Consider the following 13,912-nt stretch of genomic DNA (forward strand, 5'->3'; position numbering starts at 1 on the left):
GCACGTTTGGTGCGAGGAGCTGTGAATTGCGCTTCTGTGCCAGATACCGAGAGGGACAATCTGCCTCTCGACTCCTTCTTCTTGAGCAGAAACGACGTTTGTCATTTTCATGGAACTTTGACGTACCATCCAGCGTGTTTAGTGTAGAGATAAAAGGCGGGTCGGGACATAGCTTAGCAGCTATTTCGAGTCAAGGTTAGGCTTTTAAAAGTGGCCAGCTCGTCGAATTAAAACCATGAGATCAAATACAGGTTGTTGAAATGGGTTTATCCCACATTTATTGTGCAGGTCAAGTGTTAATATATCTGCTTAGAGCTTGTGGGATCGGAAGGTTGTATCGCCCATTTTGAACTTAAATTTCTTGCCGCGAAATTGTTCCAGAGCTGCGTCGGCTGGGCTGCTTGCCGTCGACGAGAAGCCTCGTTTCCGATCGTCGTCCGACTTCCTACCGAGTCCGTTAGCGTCCGTGTTGGTGCCAGCCCGTCCGCCGTTCATGAGCATGCGGTTCTTGCTCTCCTCCATCATCAACCGCAGACTCTCGTAGCCCCCCGCCCAGTTCGCAGGCTTGTCCTGAACAATATGAGCCACAGCGATCGGCGTCGTCTCACCCCAGAACTTCCGATACAGCACAATGAGCGCCACACGCAGCCTCTGGTCCATGGCTGCCGTCGCGTTCATCAAGTTCCACAGGTTTTCCGCAATCCGCTTCGCCGAGCTGCTGTCGTCCCGCAGTTTACTCAAGTTGGGGCGATCAAAGAGCCCCAAGACCTTATCTTTCTCCGGACTCTTCAGTACGAACGCCGTCGGCTCCTTCATCTCGATGTAGTTCATCAGCCCCAGAGTGTAGCTGTGGTCCCACGTCGCCAGCACCTCCTTCCCCACACTTGGAGGGAACCCACGCATGCAGTTCAGACACACTTGGACAGCAAACAAGCGGATACCAGGAGACTGTTCCGCCTTCAGCAGCTCGCAGAGCCACAGCATCGCAGCCGTGGCTCCATAACTGTTGGTCAGCAGCGACGTGGCTCCTCTCCGACTCGATTGCTGCTGGGAGCTCGAGCTGACCGCGTAGTTCATGCCCATCGACGACACACTGCTGTCTCCAGCACTCGGACCGTTGGGGTCTTCAGCGAAATACAAGCGGAGGATGCTCTCGATCGCCGCTTTACGCACGAGATTCGAGTGCTTGGGCGACGCGAACACGTGGAAGTGCACGAGCTTCTCGTCGCACCGTCCAGCCAGCACCAAGTTGCACAAAGCCTCGAGACAGCACACCGTGATCGTCTTGTTGTAGCTCGGCTGCACTTGGTCGTAGTGCAGATACCGCAGAATCTCGAGCACCACCGCGTCGCCGTCGTCCGAGCGAGCAGGTCGATCCAGCGTCAAGACCGAGAGCGACAAGACGATGTTGCCGAGGTAGTAGCAGTCGTCGGCCACCTGCGATTGGTCGTCCATCTCCACATAGTTCTTCGAGTTGTCGTTCTCCGTCAGCAGCTGCAGCAGAAACGTCTCGATCTCCGCGGGCGACTTGCCGTTCTGCGCGCACCATCGCGAGCGCCTTAGGAATACTCTTTTTGATTTCATACTCGCCCTCGGCATAGTCCTGCACTTGGATCTGCTTGCTGGAGATCGACGCCTGCTGCGCGCCCAGCGCCTCGAGGATCACTTTGCCACCGGAAGGCAAAAAGTAGTTGGGCAGAGGCATATCCGTCGCGCGGTCGAAGAAATGCTCCTTGAAAATACGCACCAGGTTGTGCATGGCCTTCCAGATAGGCAGCTGCGTGTTGGCGTTCGTGAGCGGCGCGTGGATCGACTGCCAGATGCCCAGAGACTGCGCTGCCTCGGCGCGTAGACGTCGCGAGTGGGTCGTCAGTCCACTCATACACTCGGTTAGAACTCGACACGACATGACGTTCGGCTTCTCGTGCGGGCGATGGAACAGCGCGAGCGCTCGAGCTGCATGCACACGCGAGCCCACCTTCTTGTCGGACAGCAGCTGCTCCATCCAGTTAAAGTCTGGCTGGTGCATCACCACGTGTCGTAGCCACGCACAGCCCGTGTCGATCTTGACCCAGAAGACGGGAGTGTCGTTCAGTCCCATGCCCGGGCCTCCCACAGACACCGAGTCGTCCGGGTCGGCGAGTCCCTGACGCCTTCGTCGCTTCTTGCGGACTTTCGAGTGACACGGGAAGTCGAATTTGTGGCGCTTGTGCTCGATGCGCTTCTGGTACGTGTACTCGCTCGTGTCCTCGACGATGGTGATGGTGATTGGCCCAGTGTAGAGCTTGCCCCCTGGAGGGATCTCCTGTTGCAGCGCCACTTCGGCTTGTGTCTGCTTCCGGTTGTACCAGTATCCGACGGTAAAGAAGGGCATACCAGGCTCAATAATCCACGACGTAAGGAACGACTTGGTCAGGTCTTGACCTGCCGCTCCAGCGATCGTCTTGACAGTCTTGAGAAACGACAGCGTCGTCAGCGGCTCCGTTGCCGTCGCTCCATTAGCTGGCTTGCCTGACGCGTTGGCAGACTCGACATTGGCGTCTTGTTCTTCGTCTGCACTCTTCTTGTCTTCCGTCTGCTTCCCACTCTCTTCCTCCTTATTGTCGCCACAGTCGCCGCCATTGGCAGCACTACTCGCAGCTGCTCCAGCGCCTCCAGACACGGCACGCTGGATCGCAATGCCTAAATGTTTGGGTCCTACACGCTGCTCAATCATATGCACCACCAGCGGCGCCTTGACGTCCAGCAGCGTCAACGACAACGGGTCGTACTCCGAGTACACATCCACCTCCGACGACAGCAAGGCCGGAGACTGCTGATCTGTCGTCAGCTCCATCGTCGTCAGTGCGTCCATAGCCAGTTGGATACGGTAGCCGTACTCTTCTTCCCCGTAAATAGACCGCACGTACGTGTTGACTAAATGGCCGATGACTCCAATCAACACCCACGCGTCTTTCGTGCTCTGAATGCCCACGGCGCCGCCAATCCAGCTGCCGACCAGCGCCTTCACTTGCGCCAAGTGCGACGGCAGCTCTCGATCAATAGTCCGAGGCCCATGCAGCAGATTCTGGTCCAGAATGGCTCCTCCAGCGACGTATTGCAGCTGATCGGGCAGATCTTCCACAAACACCTGCTGGTACGTCTTGAACGGGTACGACGCCCCCAATGTCCCTTCAAAGTACGACATAGTCGAAGCCAACTTGGACGTGCAGTGCACGAGGTCTTCGAAGCATTCGGGCAGCGCAAAGTGCGTCATCCGGGGCATTTCTGGCGGGACAAAGAGTCGGAAAGGTCCCACAGCGAAGCCAATCGACGAGCAGTTGGTCTGTGGGTTCACGACGTATCGGAACGTCCTCCACTGTCCTCCGTCGGCGTCTGTCTCAGGGTTGAGAAGCTGTTGCACCATCTGTCCACTACATACTGCCACACACCAGTCGGGCACTGTAAGCTCGATCCTAAAGGTACAGGCGTCTCGCAGTGTGTCCCGACAGGGCATCCACGACCGTGCACCGTCACAGAGACCACCAAATGGCCCACAATAAGTGTACATGTGTGGACTTCGCTTGGGTTGGTACTGCTCGTCCGGCAGGACGAACCGCAGGCCGCCGGTGGGCTCGTCGAGCTCGTATTCGACCCGAACTAATACAGGCTTGAAGCCTGTGGAGCTCTTGGGCAGGCGATCGACGTCCCAGGCATCGAGTACCAGCTTTTGTTCTTTATGAGTACCAACTTCTGTCTCTTCGTCGTCGTCGTCGTCTTTTTCCACTTGTTGATCTCTTTAAGTTGCTCGAGTCCTCGTCGTCCTCCTCGTCTTCTATTATAGGAACGTGACGTCTCTCGGGATTTCGATGATCGCAGCTCGCCCTCCTTTGAGGCGACGATAGCGCCACGGTAGAACAGGTCGAATGTAGCCAAGTCGCGGTAGTTTTCGTCCACGATCTCGTCTAGGAAGTTAAGTTGCTCGAAGTTGGCCTCGACGTCGTTAATGCGCACGCTCTTCACCTTGAGTTGCCGCGCGTGCAGCCGCAGGACGCGCAGCTCAGCGGCTCGGGGAGCCAGCACCACCTCGGCCACCTCCGCGACGTGGCGCCGCATGACATCCACACGGAGCGCCACGCGCTGCTGCAGGTACTCGAAGTCCCCGATCATCTTTTGCCATTTGCGACGGACTTGGTGCGTGTTTGGGGTGGACCACATAAAATTACAAAATGCAAAATAAAAACAGTATTTTACAAATCGGGGGTACTAGTATAATACCGGTACAAATGAAAAGCCGATTTTAAATTGTTTTCAAATTTTGAGACTTCTAAACAACATGGTCAATCTTTACAGTTTGAAGAATGAGGGTGGAAATAAAAACCTCAAAACTCAAACGCAATCAGCTCCTCCCCACTCAAGTGTGCTCCATTTGCTGAGCTATCGGTCTCTAGCGCGTCATATCTCACGTTTTGCTACGTTATGGGTCTTTCCTTACCTTGGTATTTGAACGTCCCATGAATCAAATTCGCTCTTCCGTCTTCAGAATGGTTCGTAATCCCGCGAGACGCCTTCACAATTTTAGCTCGCAGCTTTTTGCTCCTTATATTAATTGTACAAATCGGAAAGTTCTTTACGCTTCCCACGGGATACATCTCCCTGAATTTTTTGTCGTGGTCGTAATTTTTCTATAGTCTAAATAGCTTGATTGCTGCATTGAAATCTGCCTCCTGTTGTGCGATGCTAAAGTCAATGCGCTTCAATCCGATGTATTTGAGAAGGGATTTAATACTCCTTTCTTCGTCTCCGTTGTCGTCGCGAACGTCGCTCTCACGCAAAAATCGATTGGTCTATGGCTCAATCGCGTTCACATTATCTTTTTTCTGATAACGCAAGGATCGCGTGCGTTCGAAGCTCTTACTACGGCCTCGTAATTGGTGAACAAGGAGTTTGGCATCAAAACAGTGTCCCAGCTGAAGCGCGCCTTCTCTTACAATATTGTAAGCAAAGCGACGGTTCAAATGGACAGGAGTATCTTGTGAGAGATTTTACGTTTTTACGGTTTTAACTTGAAGGTACTTCTTACACCGGTTGCAGAAAACCCGTAAATTCCGGCTCACATGTCAATATCATTTCCCATACAATTTTGAAAATAAAAACGGACGCACAGCTTCGGTGAATTAAGACCTCCGTACGAATCGTCTTTCACAGCCTTTAATCTCTAAAGTCTTGCACGCTGCTTTATCTGCCAATAGAGAGTCATGATCGCAGCTGTCTGCATACAGAAGTGTTAGCAGACAATATTGGTGAGAAGGGCGAAAAAGCGTCCAAAAGAAGAAAACTGGAAAGGCAGTCAGTGAGCAGTTGCAGACAGTAGCGTCTGTACGTAAGAATACTCTTTAGATTTACTGTATCAGCGGCGACCAAGGTCAATGAAAACTGCGAATTCCCACGGAGATTATGATGTCGCTGTAATTTTTAGCTTAAACAAAACTGAACCAGACTCTGGTTCATATACAATTACGCTTTTTGGAGAGTTCAATGTACTCAAGTCGATTGAATATGTGCCAAAACTCTGCATTTTTTATTGTAAGGACGGCGCTCCAAAAACGCAGTCAACTAACTGTATTTTCAAAAACAATTGGCCCTCTAATAGCTCAAAGATAGACATTTCTTAATAATTTAAATTCGAGTAGCCCTCAAGGTCATCTCCACCGCTATTTTTTTAGTCGTGTACTTATAATTGTAGTAAATTATCTTGGTCAAGACAGAATTATCTCATCGAACATACGGACTATTCAGTACACGTACATAATTGATTTGTTAGTGAACATCAGATTTCGTACAAATTATCTTATCATGGAGGATCTCACGCAAGCTTTAGGCTCATAATCTTTGTGCTAACCGAGTTGCTGTTGGCCGTGCTCACACCGACAATTGTACATGGCACAGTGTCTGACTCCATGCAGGTACTGCAACATGAAATTATATTTCATGATTTCAATAATACAGAACTTTTTTTCTATCAGCTGCAATAGAGTCAAACTTATCGGGGTTACGGTATTAGTGTGCTGGCTGGCAGGCTCTCACTTTCTTTTGTTCCAACTTCCTTCACCACCAAAAGCACATTAAGCTCTTCAGAAGCCTAAAACATGGGCCTGAGATCGATGATCCATGATTACGGCCGCAACCATGTTAGTTGTAAAAAGGTGGACATGAGACTTTTAAAGACGAAAGCGCCCACAGTGCCTAACCCTTCGTGACTGATAAAAAGAATTTTACGTGGCCCATCTTCCATATGCACAACAGCAACAAAAAGTCCATAAGAGTGATTTTTAGAGAAATGTAGGTTTTATCATATTTGAGGTTATGGAGCTAATCGACGGTCCACTGGAGTTAGCATCTCGAAATATACACACGGAAATTTATTTTTGGATTATCCGGAATTTGCATAGATATTTTTAACTCCAGCAAATTGCTGGAGTTCCGAAAATGTTATTTTTATTAATTATATATATATTTATTTTGCAGTAAAATAATTTATTTTCGAGCTCCCATTTCAAAATCAAATAATTTATTCTGCGGTCTCTCCAGGCAATAACCTTTAACCGGGCTGATGGAGCCCTACGGACCAGCGGTCCAGCTAATCCGCAATCTACGATCGATCTGCCGCGCTCTTGTCCTCTCATTTTGATGGTTGGTCGCTGAACTGAGCCTACTGGAACGCTGCCACAGTCCGGAAGGTTGTGCGTGGTGAGGCTCCCACCAACTAGACGAGTATCAGCCCACTGTATATTGCATGCAATAACACCAATAAGTTTTGCACCCGTGGTGCTCCAAGCACTTAAAATTATTTTTATTGCTGTTTTGCCAGTCTCAATAAAAATAACATTTTCGGAACCTCTGGCAGCAATCCTCTGGACTTATCATCGCGGAGTTTTAGGAATACCGGCAAAGAGCTAGAAGGTAGTACGTGTTTTCCTCCTCGACTCGAAACAGATACAACGACAATACGATAATACTCAGCCATTTCTTTCTTACTCGCGAATTTTGAGTCCCGCTAGCGCCTCGCTAAGATCCTTATGTCTCTTCCCACTCTCCTCCATCTCATCGGTCACCGCCTTCACGAAGCTCTTCACCGTCGGGTCATCAATATTCATCAACGCAATCCTCTTCAACGCTGTCGAGCCCGCTTTCTCCTTGCAGAATTTAGCTGCTTCCGTTACAATCTCCTTAGCCCCCAAATCTCTCGGGTATCCGAATATTCCTGTTGATATCCCAGGGACCGCCACAGATTTCACTTCCAGTCGGTCTGCCTCCAGTAACGCACTCCACACTGCATGACGGAGCTGTGTCGCATGCTCCGACGTCAAAGTCTCGCTCCCCACATTGGGTCCTACAGTGTGGATCACATGCTGGCAGGGAAGTTTGCCAGCCGCAGTAGTAACGGCGTCTCCGGCTGTCAATGGTCCGTGGTCTTTGACCCATTTGCTGCTCTCTTGCTGAATGGACGAGCCCCCACTACGTACAATAGCTCCAGCCAGGCCCCCTCCAAGCATCAAACGAGTATTTGCGGCGTTGACGATGGCGTCGGCCTTGCAACAAGTAAGATCTCCCTGCATCACCAACAGCTCTGGCCCTTCGGTCTTAGGACTCCATCGACAAAGGACTTTCCCGCCGAGTTCTTCCTCTACGCTGGAGGTTGTGTCAATTGCAGCACATGAAGTAGCGAGCTTCGGAGGCGTCTTGCGTCGCGACTTGTAGTAGACATATTCCAAAATTACGTCGCATGAATTTCAATATATTAATAGCTAGTTTTTTTTTAATAAAATCGGCGAAATATTTCATAAGACAGCGAAGACGACCTGCTCTTATTTTGAGCTACACTTCTATAGCGGCTAATTTTCGAATCTGTCGACAGTCTTTTATTAGAACGAGAACCAGAAGCTTTAGCTCTTGTGTGTCATAGCTGGATGGGCCAAGGCGGACGAGGTCGCGGGCGGGGCGTGGGCGGCGAGCGCTGCTCGACTGCAGGCTGCAGTAACAAGGCGCAGTCGAGCGGACGCTGCAGAACTCACACGGGATCGTTAGGTCAGTGCAATCAGTCAGGCTGCGAGAAGCAGGCGCAATACAAAGGCCTGTGTGTGGCGCACGGTGGACGTCGAGTGTGCACGTATCTAGACTGCAGCAAGACGGTGACGTCCAAGGGTTTGTGTGGAGACCACGGAGGAGGGAGACGCAAACCATCAGGCACGAAGAGACCATCAGTCAAGCAGGACAAAGCGGCACTATCGAGTTCGAGTGGAATGTCCATGATGTCGCTGCTGTTGAACGAGTGGCCACAGGATATAGAGGGCGACGGCGTGCATACTCCTGCTCTGTATACAGGACCTATACCGGATGACAAGGTCTCTCCTGGAGCTATCACGTCTCAGAGTGTAGGACACCACGACTCGACTCCGATACCTTATAATGACACGTCGACTTGGACCGTAAGTGACACCAAGTTCTCGACAGATCCAGCTGCAATAGTCACGTCGAGTTCTGTATCTCAGGAGACTCAAAGCGACGGATCCATGCTACATAGAGACAATCCGGCTTGGCCAAAAGACCCTAACGTTATGAACCTGCCGCCTGTGATGTCGGCGGCGTCTGTGATGCCCACAGCAGCTAAGACGTCGACTGTTCGATCGCAGGAGACAAAAATCAATGGATCAATGTCACAGAGTGACGCTCCGACGTGGTCAGGAGATGAGAACGTCATCAAGCTGGAGCATACGCCATCGACCGCTTCGGTTATGCCGAGTCAAAGTGGTGGGTCCATGATGTCACTTCTGCTTGGAGGGTGGTCTCTAGATACGTACAGAGTCAAGACGGAGGAGAACAGCTCTGAACGGGACTCTGTGGAGACGACGGACAGTGAAAAGTCGGCAGATAGACCTGTCAGGACGCGCAAGCGGGCGCTGTGCATCCACATGGGCTGCTCCAAGATCGCTCAGTCACAAGGACTGTGTGTAACCCACGGAGGCAAGCGATGCTCCCAATCTGGCTGCACTAAGAGCGCTCAGTATCAAGGTTTATGCACGACGCACGGAGGATCCAGAGCTTGTACGTTCCCTAACTGTGTGAAGACTGTCCGGTCGGGTGGCAGGTGCTTCGAACACGGCGGAGGCAAGCGATGCTCGCACTTGGAGTGCACTAAACCGGCTAAATCCGATGGACTGTGCAGCTCTCATGGCTTCAAGTAAAAAACACGTTTTATTAAGATGATATATAGAGATTTGTTCCATCTCGTACAGCACCGCAGTTATTCTCTTAGTATCTTGCGTGACGCGAAGATTAGAAATATATAGTGTTTGAATTTCTGTTGCTCAGACTGCGGCTCTTGTCGCTGCCGATCAAATTAAAGTTTCCTAAAGCAGTGTCACTACCATGTTTCGAGCTGCAGCATCCGTCGCTGTTCAATGGTTCATGGCTAATAGATTCCCTGTAAGGTATTAATGCACACAGTAAAAATACAATGAACTATAGTCCGTCGTGAGAAAGAGCCGATTCGTCAAAGCGAGCAGAGACTGCGAGCCAAGGACGCGCGCGAAGACTTTCGAAAAAAAAAGCAAAGGAGCTGGCTCAAGCTGATCGAATAAAAGAAGAAGAAAGACGCTTGAGCGATAGCGGGCAATTCGTGGGCTAATACAAACGCAACATAATATTTGGTGTGTATTCGGTCAGAAACTGCGATACATTCAAACGCGTACACACAGACGATTTAATAAGGTGTGGCAGTCAGTCTGACGAAATTAACCTTTTTAAGCTTTCGAGTACAGATGTAATTTACCTTCACTGAAGATTTGCTTTGAATCGTCACATCAGCGAAATCTTTCGTGCCACGAAGTTTGAGGCAGGTCACGTTTTAAAAATCTAACTCACCTCCACAGAAGGCACAAATCGTGACCGCAATTGATTTGAAGAAAGCAGCGATCGTAAGAGCATCTCCAGCGGTTGGTCGTAAAGGCGGTTTTATCTCAAATGTAGCGCGCTTAAGACTCGAGCGAGTCTTAACGCTCCCAGCGGTAAGTCTCAACGCTGGTTTTAGCTTCAGCAGGTCTTAAATTTGCCTTTCGTTCCGAAGGACCATGGTGAAATGGCAACGTTGACAAAAAAACCACAAAAAAAACCGCAAAAAAACATTTTGAACCGAAATTCGATTTTTTTGCCGAAAAGATCAAAAAGACCGTTCGATAGTCTGGAAAGGCGATGTCACTGCTTCAGCGGTATGTCGGACGGCGCTTTGTAGAGACGAACCGAGTGGTGTACACCTGGAAGATTAACTCTGAAGGTGAAGGTGGATTTAGCGGGATGCGCTCTATCGAAGCAGGCGTGTGCATTCTACGCTCGTCAGCGGATGGACAATCATCGTGCGTGGAAGTGTGCATGCGGCAGACACCCATGTTGCTGGACACTCCACAGTCCGGACAAGGTGTAGTCGCCGATAAATTTCATCGATTATTGCAGAACAAGGCCGACGAGGATTCGCGCGAATTCGCGATCGCGCTCAGGTCAATACTTTTAAATGAGGTACTGGCCTCACAGGGAAGCACTAGCTCATCTGAGTCCGAATGATTCGGCCTGGAGGACCCGTCATTGCCCTTGAAGAGCAGAAACGATTATTTTTGGACTTGGTGAGCTGCGTATTATTCTGCATGATATCCGCCAAAGGAGAGTATATAACGCCAGCTCAAGGTAAAATTGTGTACTATCCGTGAGCTTCTTGGGTATGGGCTTCCATGGTTAACGACGTGTGTTCAGAATTTTGAAGTCAAGAAACAGAAAGTTTACAGCTGGAGGATTGGTGAATTCTTCATAAATAAAAACTCACGATGTTTCGTTGTAATACTCGATAGATTCTGGAAAACCTACACTTTGTTATGGAACAGTTTACGCTTATGCCATATTATGTAAAACTTACCTTTACAGTAGGTATCGGAATTTGAAGATGCTTCGGTGATCATCTACAAATCTAGAATATCATGCTAGTATTGAGCTAAGCTCGAGTTGTACACGCCATCGAAGGTATCGTCTGTACCAAAGTAGCTGTACAAATAGGCATCTGGCGGGGACAGATCAAATGCTGGCATCTAAGCCACACAGGATTTATCCAAACCCTCGAGATCTCCACCAGCGCGTACATACGATGCTAGTACTTTCATTTCACAAGTTTCACTCTCCAGATCATCAGCAGCCATTTTAGTCGTCTTGAGAGCACCGTGTGTTGCGTATTCGAAGGCTATTAATTCTTTCCTATCGCGGTCAAGATTTTTCCAAAAGGCGTCGGCGTATTTGTTGGGTGTCTGAAGGTCCAGCTTTCCACTTAGCAGCAAAATGCTTGCTTGGTTTGCTGTTTTGTCCCAGTACTGATCTATGATGCCGCTCGAGTCAAAACTACCAACATTAGTCTCGTCACACGATGGAGACTTCTCTTTCGTGAAGGCAGAGTATGTTGACTGAACCAAGTAGGAATCCCTCCAGTAGCTATTTTAGCATTTGTAAATCGAGCCTTCATCTCAGACAAAGATGGTAGTGCATCATCTCAGAGAAGACAATGATACTCTGGGGTAGCGTCGATTCAAATACAGCGTCTTGCGGTTTAGCGGATTAGTATTCGCAGTGAGGATTGTAAAGTATTGGGACAGAACGTCTACGTCTACATCGATAGAGGCGGTAAACAAGAGGCGGAATTAAGGTTCGGATGTACGGATCACTTGCCAGTACAGATCGCAGACTGAATGACACCGCGATTCTGCCGATTTTTCCCATTAACATTGGACTGGTGGAGTTTGGGTCGATGTCAAACTTCTCGATTAAACCTTGAAGCGTATTGTTGACTTGAAAGTAAGATTTGCAGCTGCTGTCACTCTCACAAAGCGCTAAGAAAGCATCGCGGACTTCGCCATAGGTAATGCCAGATCTCGACACGTAGGCGAACTCCTTATCAGATGTCCCAGCGGTTGCACCGACACTATCGACTCGATAGTATCGAGTACATATCCAATCCCGTTTGGAGGATCTAGCTGCATGCGCCTTTACACCAAAATTGTATCGTATTAATAGCTGGCACCATACACAATTGTACCGACTCCATGTAAGTCATTGGCACATCCAGGCGCCTCCGACGTGTCAAACGAATGGCTCCAAGGAGATCCTGTAGTAGTACTCTGCGATGCGACTCACTTCAATTTTGTGCTGCGTCCTGTACCTTGATGGGCCGTCGTGTATACGCTCACGGCTTCTTTCAACTCGTGCAGTGTCACCATCGTCGATGGCCCATTGATTCCTCCACTGCGATGAAATAGAAAGACATCCGTATTGATTTCAGAACTCCCAAAACTCCCGTAAAAAAACTCACAGTCAGTGGGCGATACGCCAGGGCCTCCCTGAAGTAGTGTAGGGTTTGCTATCGTGGCAGGAAAACGCTTGAAAAGACGACGACTTTCGAGTTGACACCATCGGGTGTTTCACAGATTTCAGGATTACACAACGGTGCAATGTACACGGCACACTGTTCGATTTGACCAGCAGAGCTTCCTTCGTCTGGGATTGTGTATTCTGCGCAGGTCTAGCATCCATTCACGACGTACTGGAGACTTGAGATACTACCGTCGCCCACAAGACAGCGTAATAGCCCCGCAGGCTACTTCCGACGACTTGAAGAAAAGAAGGCAGTGGTTGTAGGGAGATTAAAAGTACGTGGTCTGTGATCTTTACTGACAATGCGCATATTGCGTTGGTAGCTCAAAGACTTTTGGACAACTAACTTTGAGGACGAGAGCAAGCAATAGAACGTTGTCTTCATCGCTTTTTTTAATCGAGTGCTGAAGTTTACATTATTTTAAGTAGCTGATTGAAAAAAATTTTTTTTTGGGGAGTGGTTCGTGTATTGGTTCGGAGCTAACCCCTTTCCATGTCAATTACGCGATCGCGACCTCATTCATTCTGGATACCGCAGGGGCACGCGCCATAGCTCACTTGAGTCACGTTCAGGCCAGCGTTGTTGCAATTGGCCTGGTCCAACTCGCACTCATTCTCGTACGTGACGCCATTCGATCCACACACTGGAGCATGCTCCGGAAGGCACGGAGTGTCGGCGCATGGAGCCTCCGTGTATCCGGATACAAAAATCATGTTCCTTTGAGTAGGCGTGGCAGTCGTCGTCGACATTATAGCAATCGCGGCGATGGAGAGGAATGCAGCTAGCTTCATCGGCATAGGAGTGTATCGTATCGCTTGCGTTCGAATCAAAATCAAAAATGCTCCATATAAACCAGAGCGAAAACACACAGGCAGCTTGCAGATCTCCTCGCATCTCGTGGACATCCTTCTTCGACGTTTTTATTTACACAATATAAAAAATGTCTATGACTTTTCTGGGTAGCGTTTACATTATGCATGTGTGTGTATGTTTGTGGAAGAATTTCCAAAATCCAGTACTAGTATGAAAATCGGCGAGTTAATTCAGAATTTGGATTAGTAAAACAGTACAGCCCCGGTAAGTTCGCGCCTCGTAAAAATCCAGTACACTGTTTAAGTACGCACATCTGACAGCAAATATTGCAGCATTTTATGAACGAGGGATTTTACTCGCAATAAAAGTAATGAGATGAAGCATGTGTCCAGTATCCAACTGTAAGTGTCCTGATTAGAAACTTCACCAATTTTAAAATAGGCAAAGAAAGATACTTGGACACAGTCTTATATGCGATTGTGTCCTGTACAGGGGTTCTCCAATACAGTATTATACGGAATTGACTCACGTATGTCGCTTGCATCTGAGCCCGATAAAATATCCATGATCTGGTGCTGCTGGGCTCCGTTGCGGAATTTCCAAGGCCCCGCTAGATCAAAACCCTGAGTATGCAGTGCCTTCCATTTTGTTTTAGTC

General features: G+C 49.2%; 4 protein-coding genes across 4 annotated transcripts; 1 reads left to right on the top strand and 3 right to left on the bottom strand.

Annotated features, from left to right (window-relative positions):
- Positions 1-309: 309 nt before the first annotated feature.
- PITG_18882 (transcription initiation factor TFIID subunit, putative) lies at positions 310-4,149 on the bottom strand (the record flags this gene model as incomplete). The annotated part of the gene is made up of 5 exons (XM_002997113.1): positions 310-1,025; positions 1,110-1,527; positions 1,610-2,493; positions 2,635-3,736; positions 3,880-4,149. 5 exons carry the CDS (start codon positions 4,147-4,149, stop codon positions 310-312), a joined length of 3,390 nt encoding a protein of 1,129 aa, XP_002997159.1.
- A 2,864-nt stretch (positions 4,150-7,013) lies between these two features.
- On the bottom strand, positions 7,014-7,598 carry PITG_18883 (uncharacterized protein; the record flags this gene model as incomplete). The annotated part of the gene is made up of 1 exon (XM_002997114.1): positions 7,014-7,598. One exon carries the CDS (start codon positions 7,596-7,598, stop codon positions 7,014-7,016), a length of 585 nt encoding a protein of 194 aa, XP_002997160.1.
- A 320-nt stretch (positions 7,599-7,918) lies between these two features.
- On the top strand, positions 7,919-9,620 carry PITG_18884 (uncharacterized protein; the record flags this gene model as incomplete). Its single annotated transcript, XM_002997115.1, has 2 exons — positions 7,919-9,084; positions 9,508-9,620. 2 exons carry the CDS (start codon positions 7,950-7,952, stop codon positions 9,618-9,620), a joined length of 1,248 nt encoding a protein of 415 aa, XP_002997161.1.
- Positions 9,621-12,957: 3,337 nt separating this feature from the next.
- Positions 12,958-13,233, bottom strand: PITG_23147 (Kazal-like protease inhibitor; the record flags this gene model as incomplete). The annotated part of the gene is made up of 1 exon (XM_002997116.1): positions 12,958-13,233. The coding sequence occupies one exon, from the start codon at positions 13,231-13,233 to the stop codon at positions 12,958-12,960; it is 276 nt and encodes a 91-aa protein (XP_002997162.1).
- Positions 13,234-13,912: the final 679 nt, after the last annotated feature.

Source organism: Phytophthora infestans, genomic scaffold (genome assembly GCF_000142945.1).
Source record: "Phytophthora infestans T30-4 supercont1.86 genomic scaffold, whole genome shotgun sequence".
Taxonomy (NCBI): domain Eukaryota; phylum Oomycota; class Peronosporomycetes; order Peronosporales; family Peronosporaceae; genus Phytophthora; species Phytophthora infestans.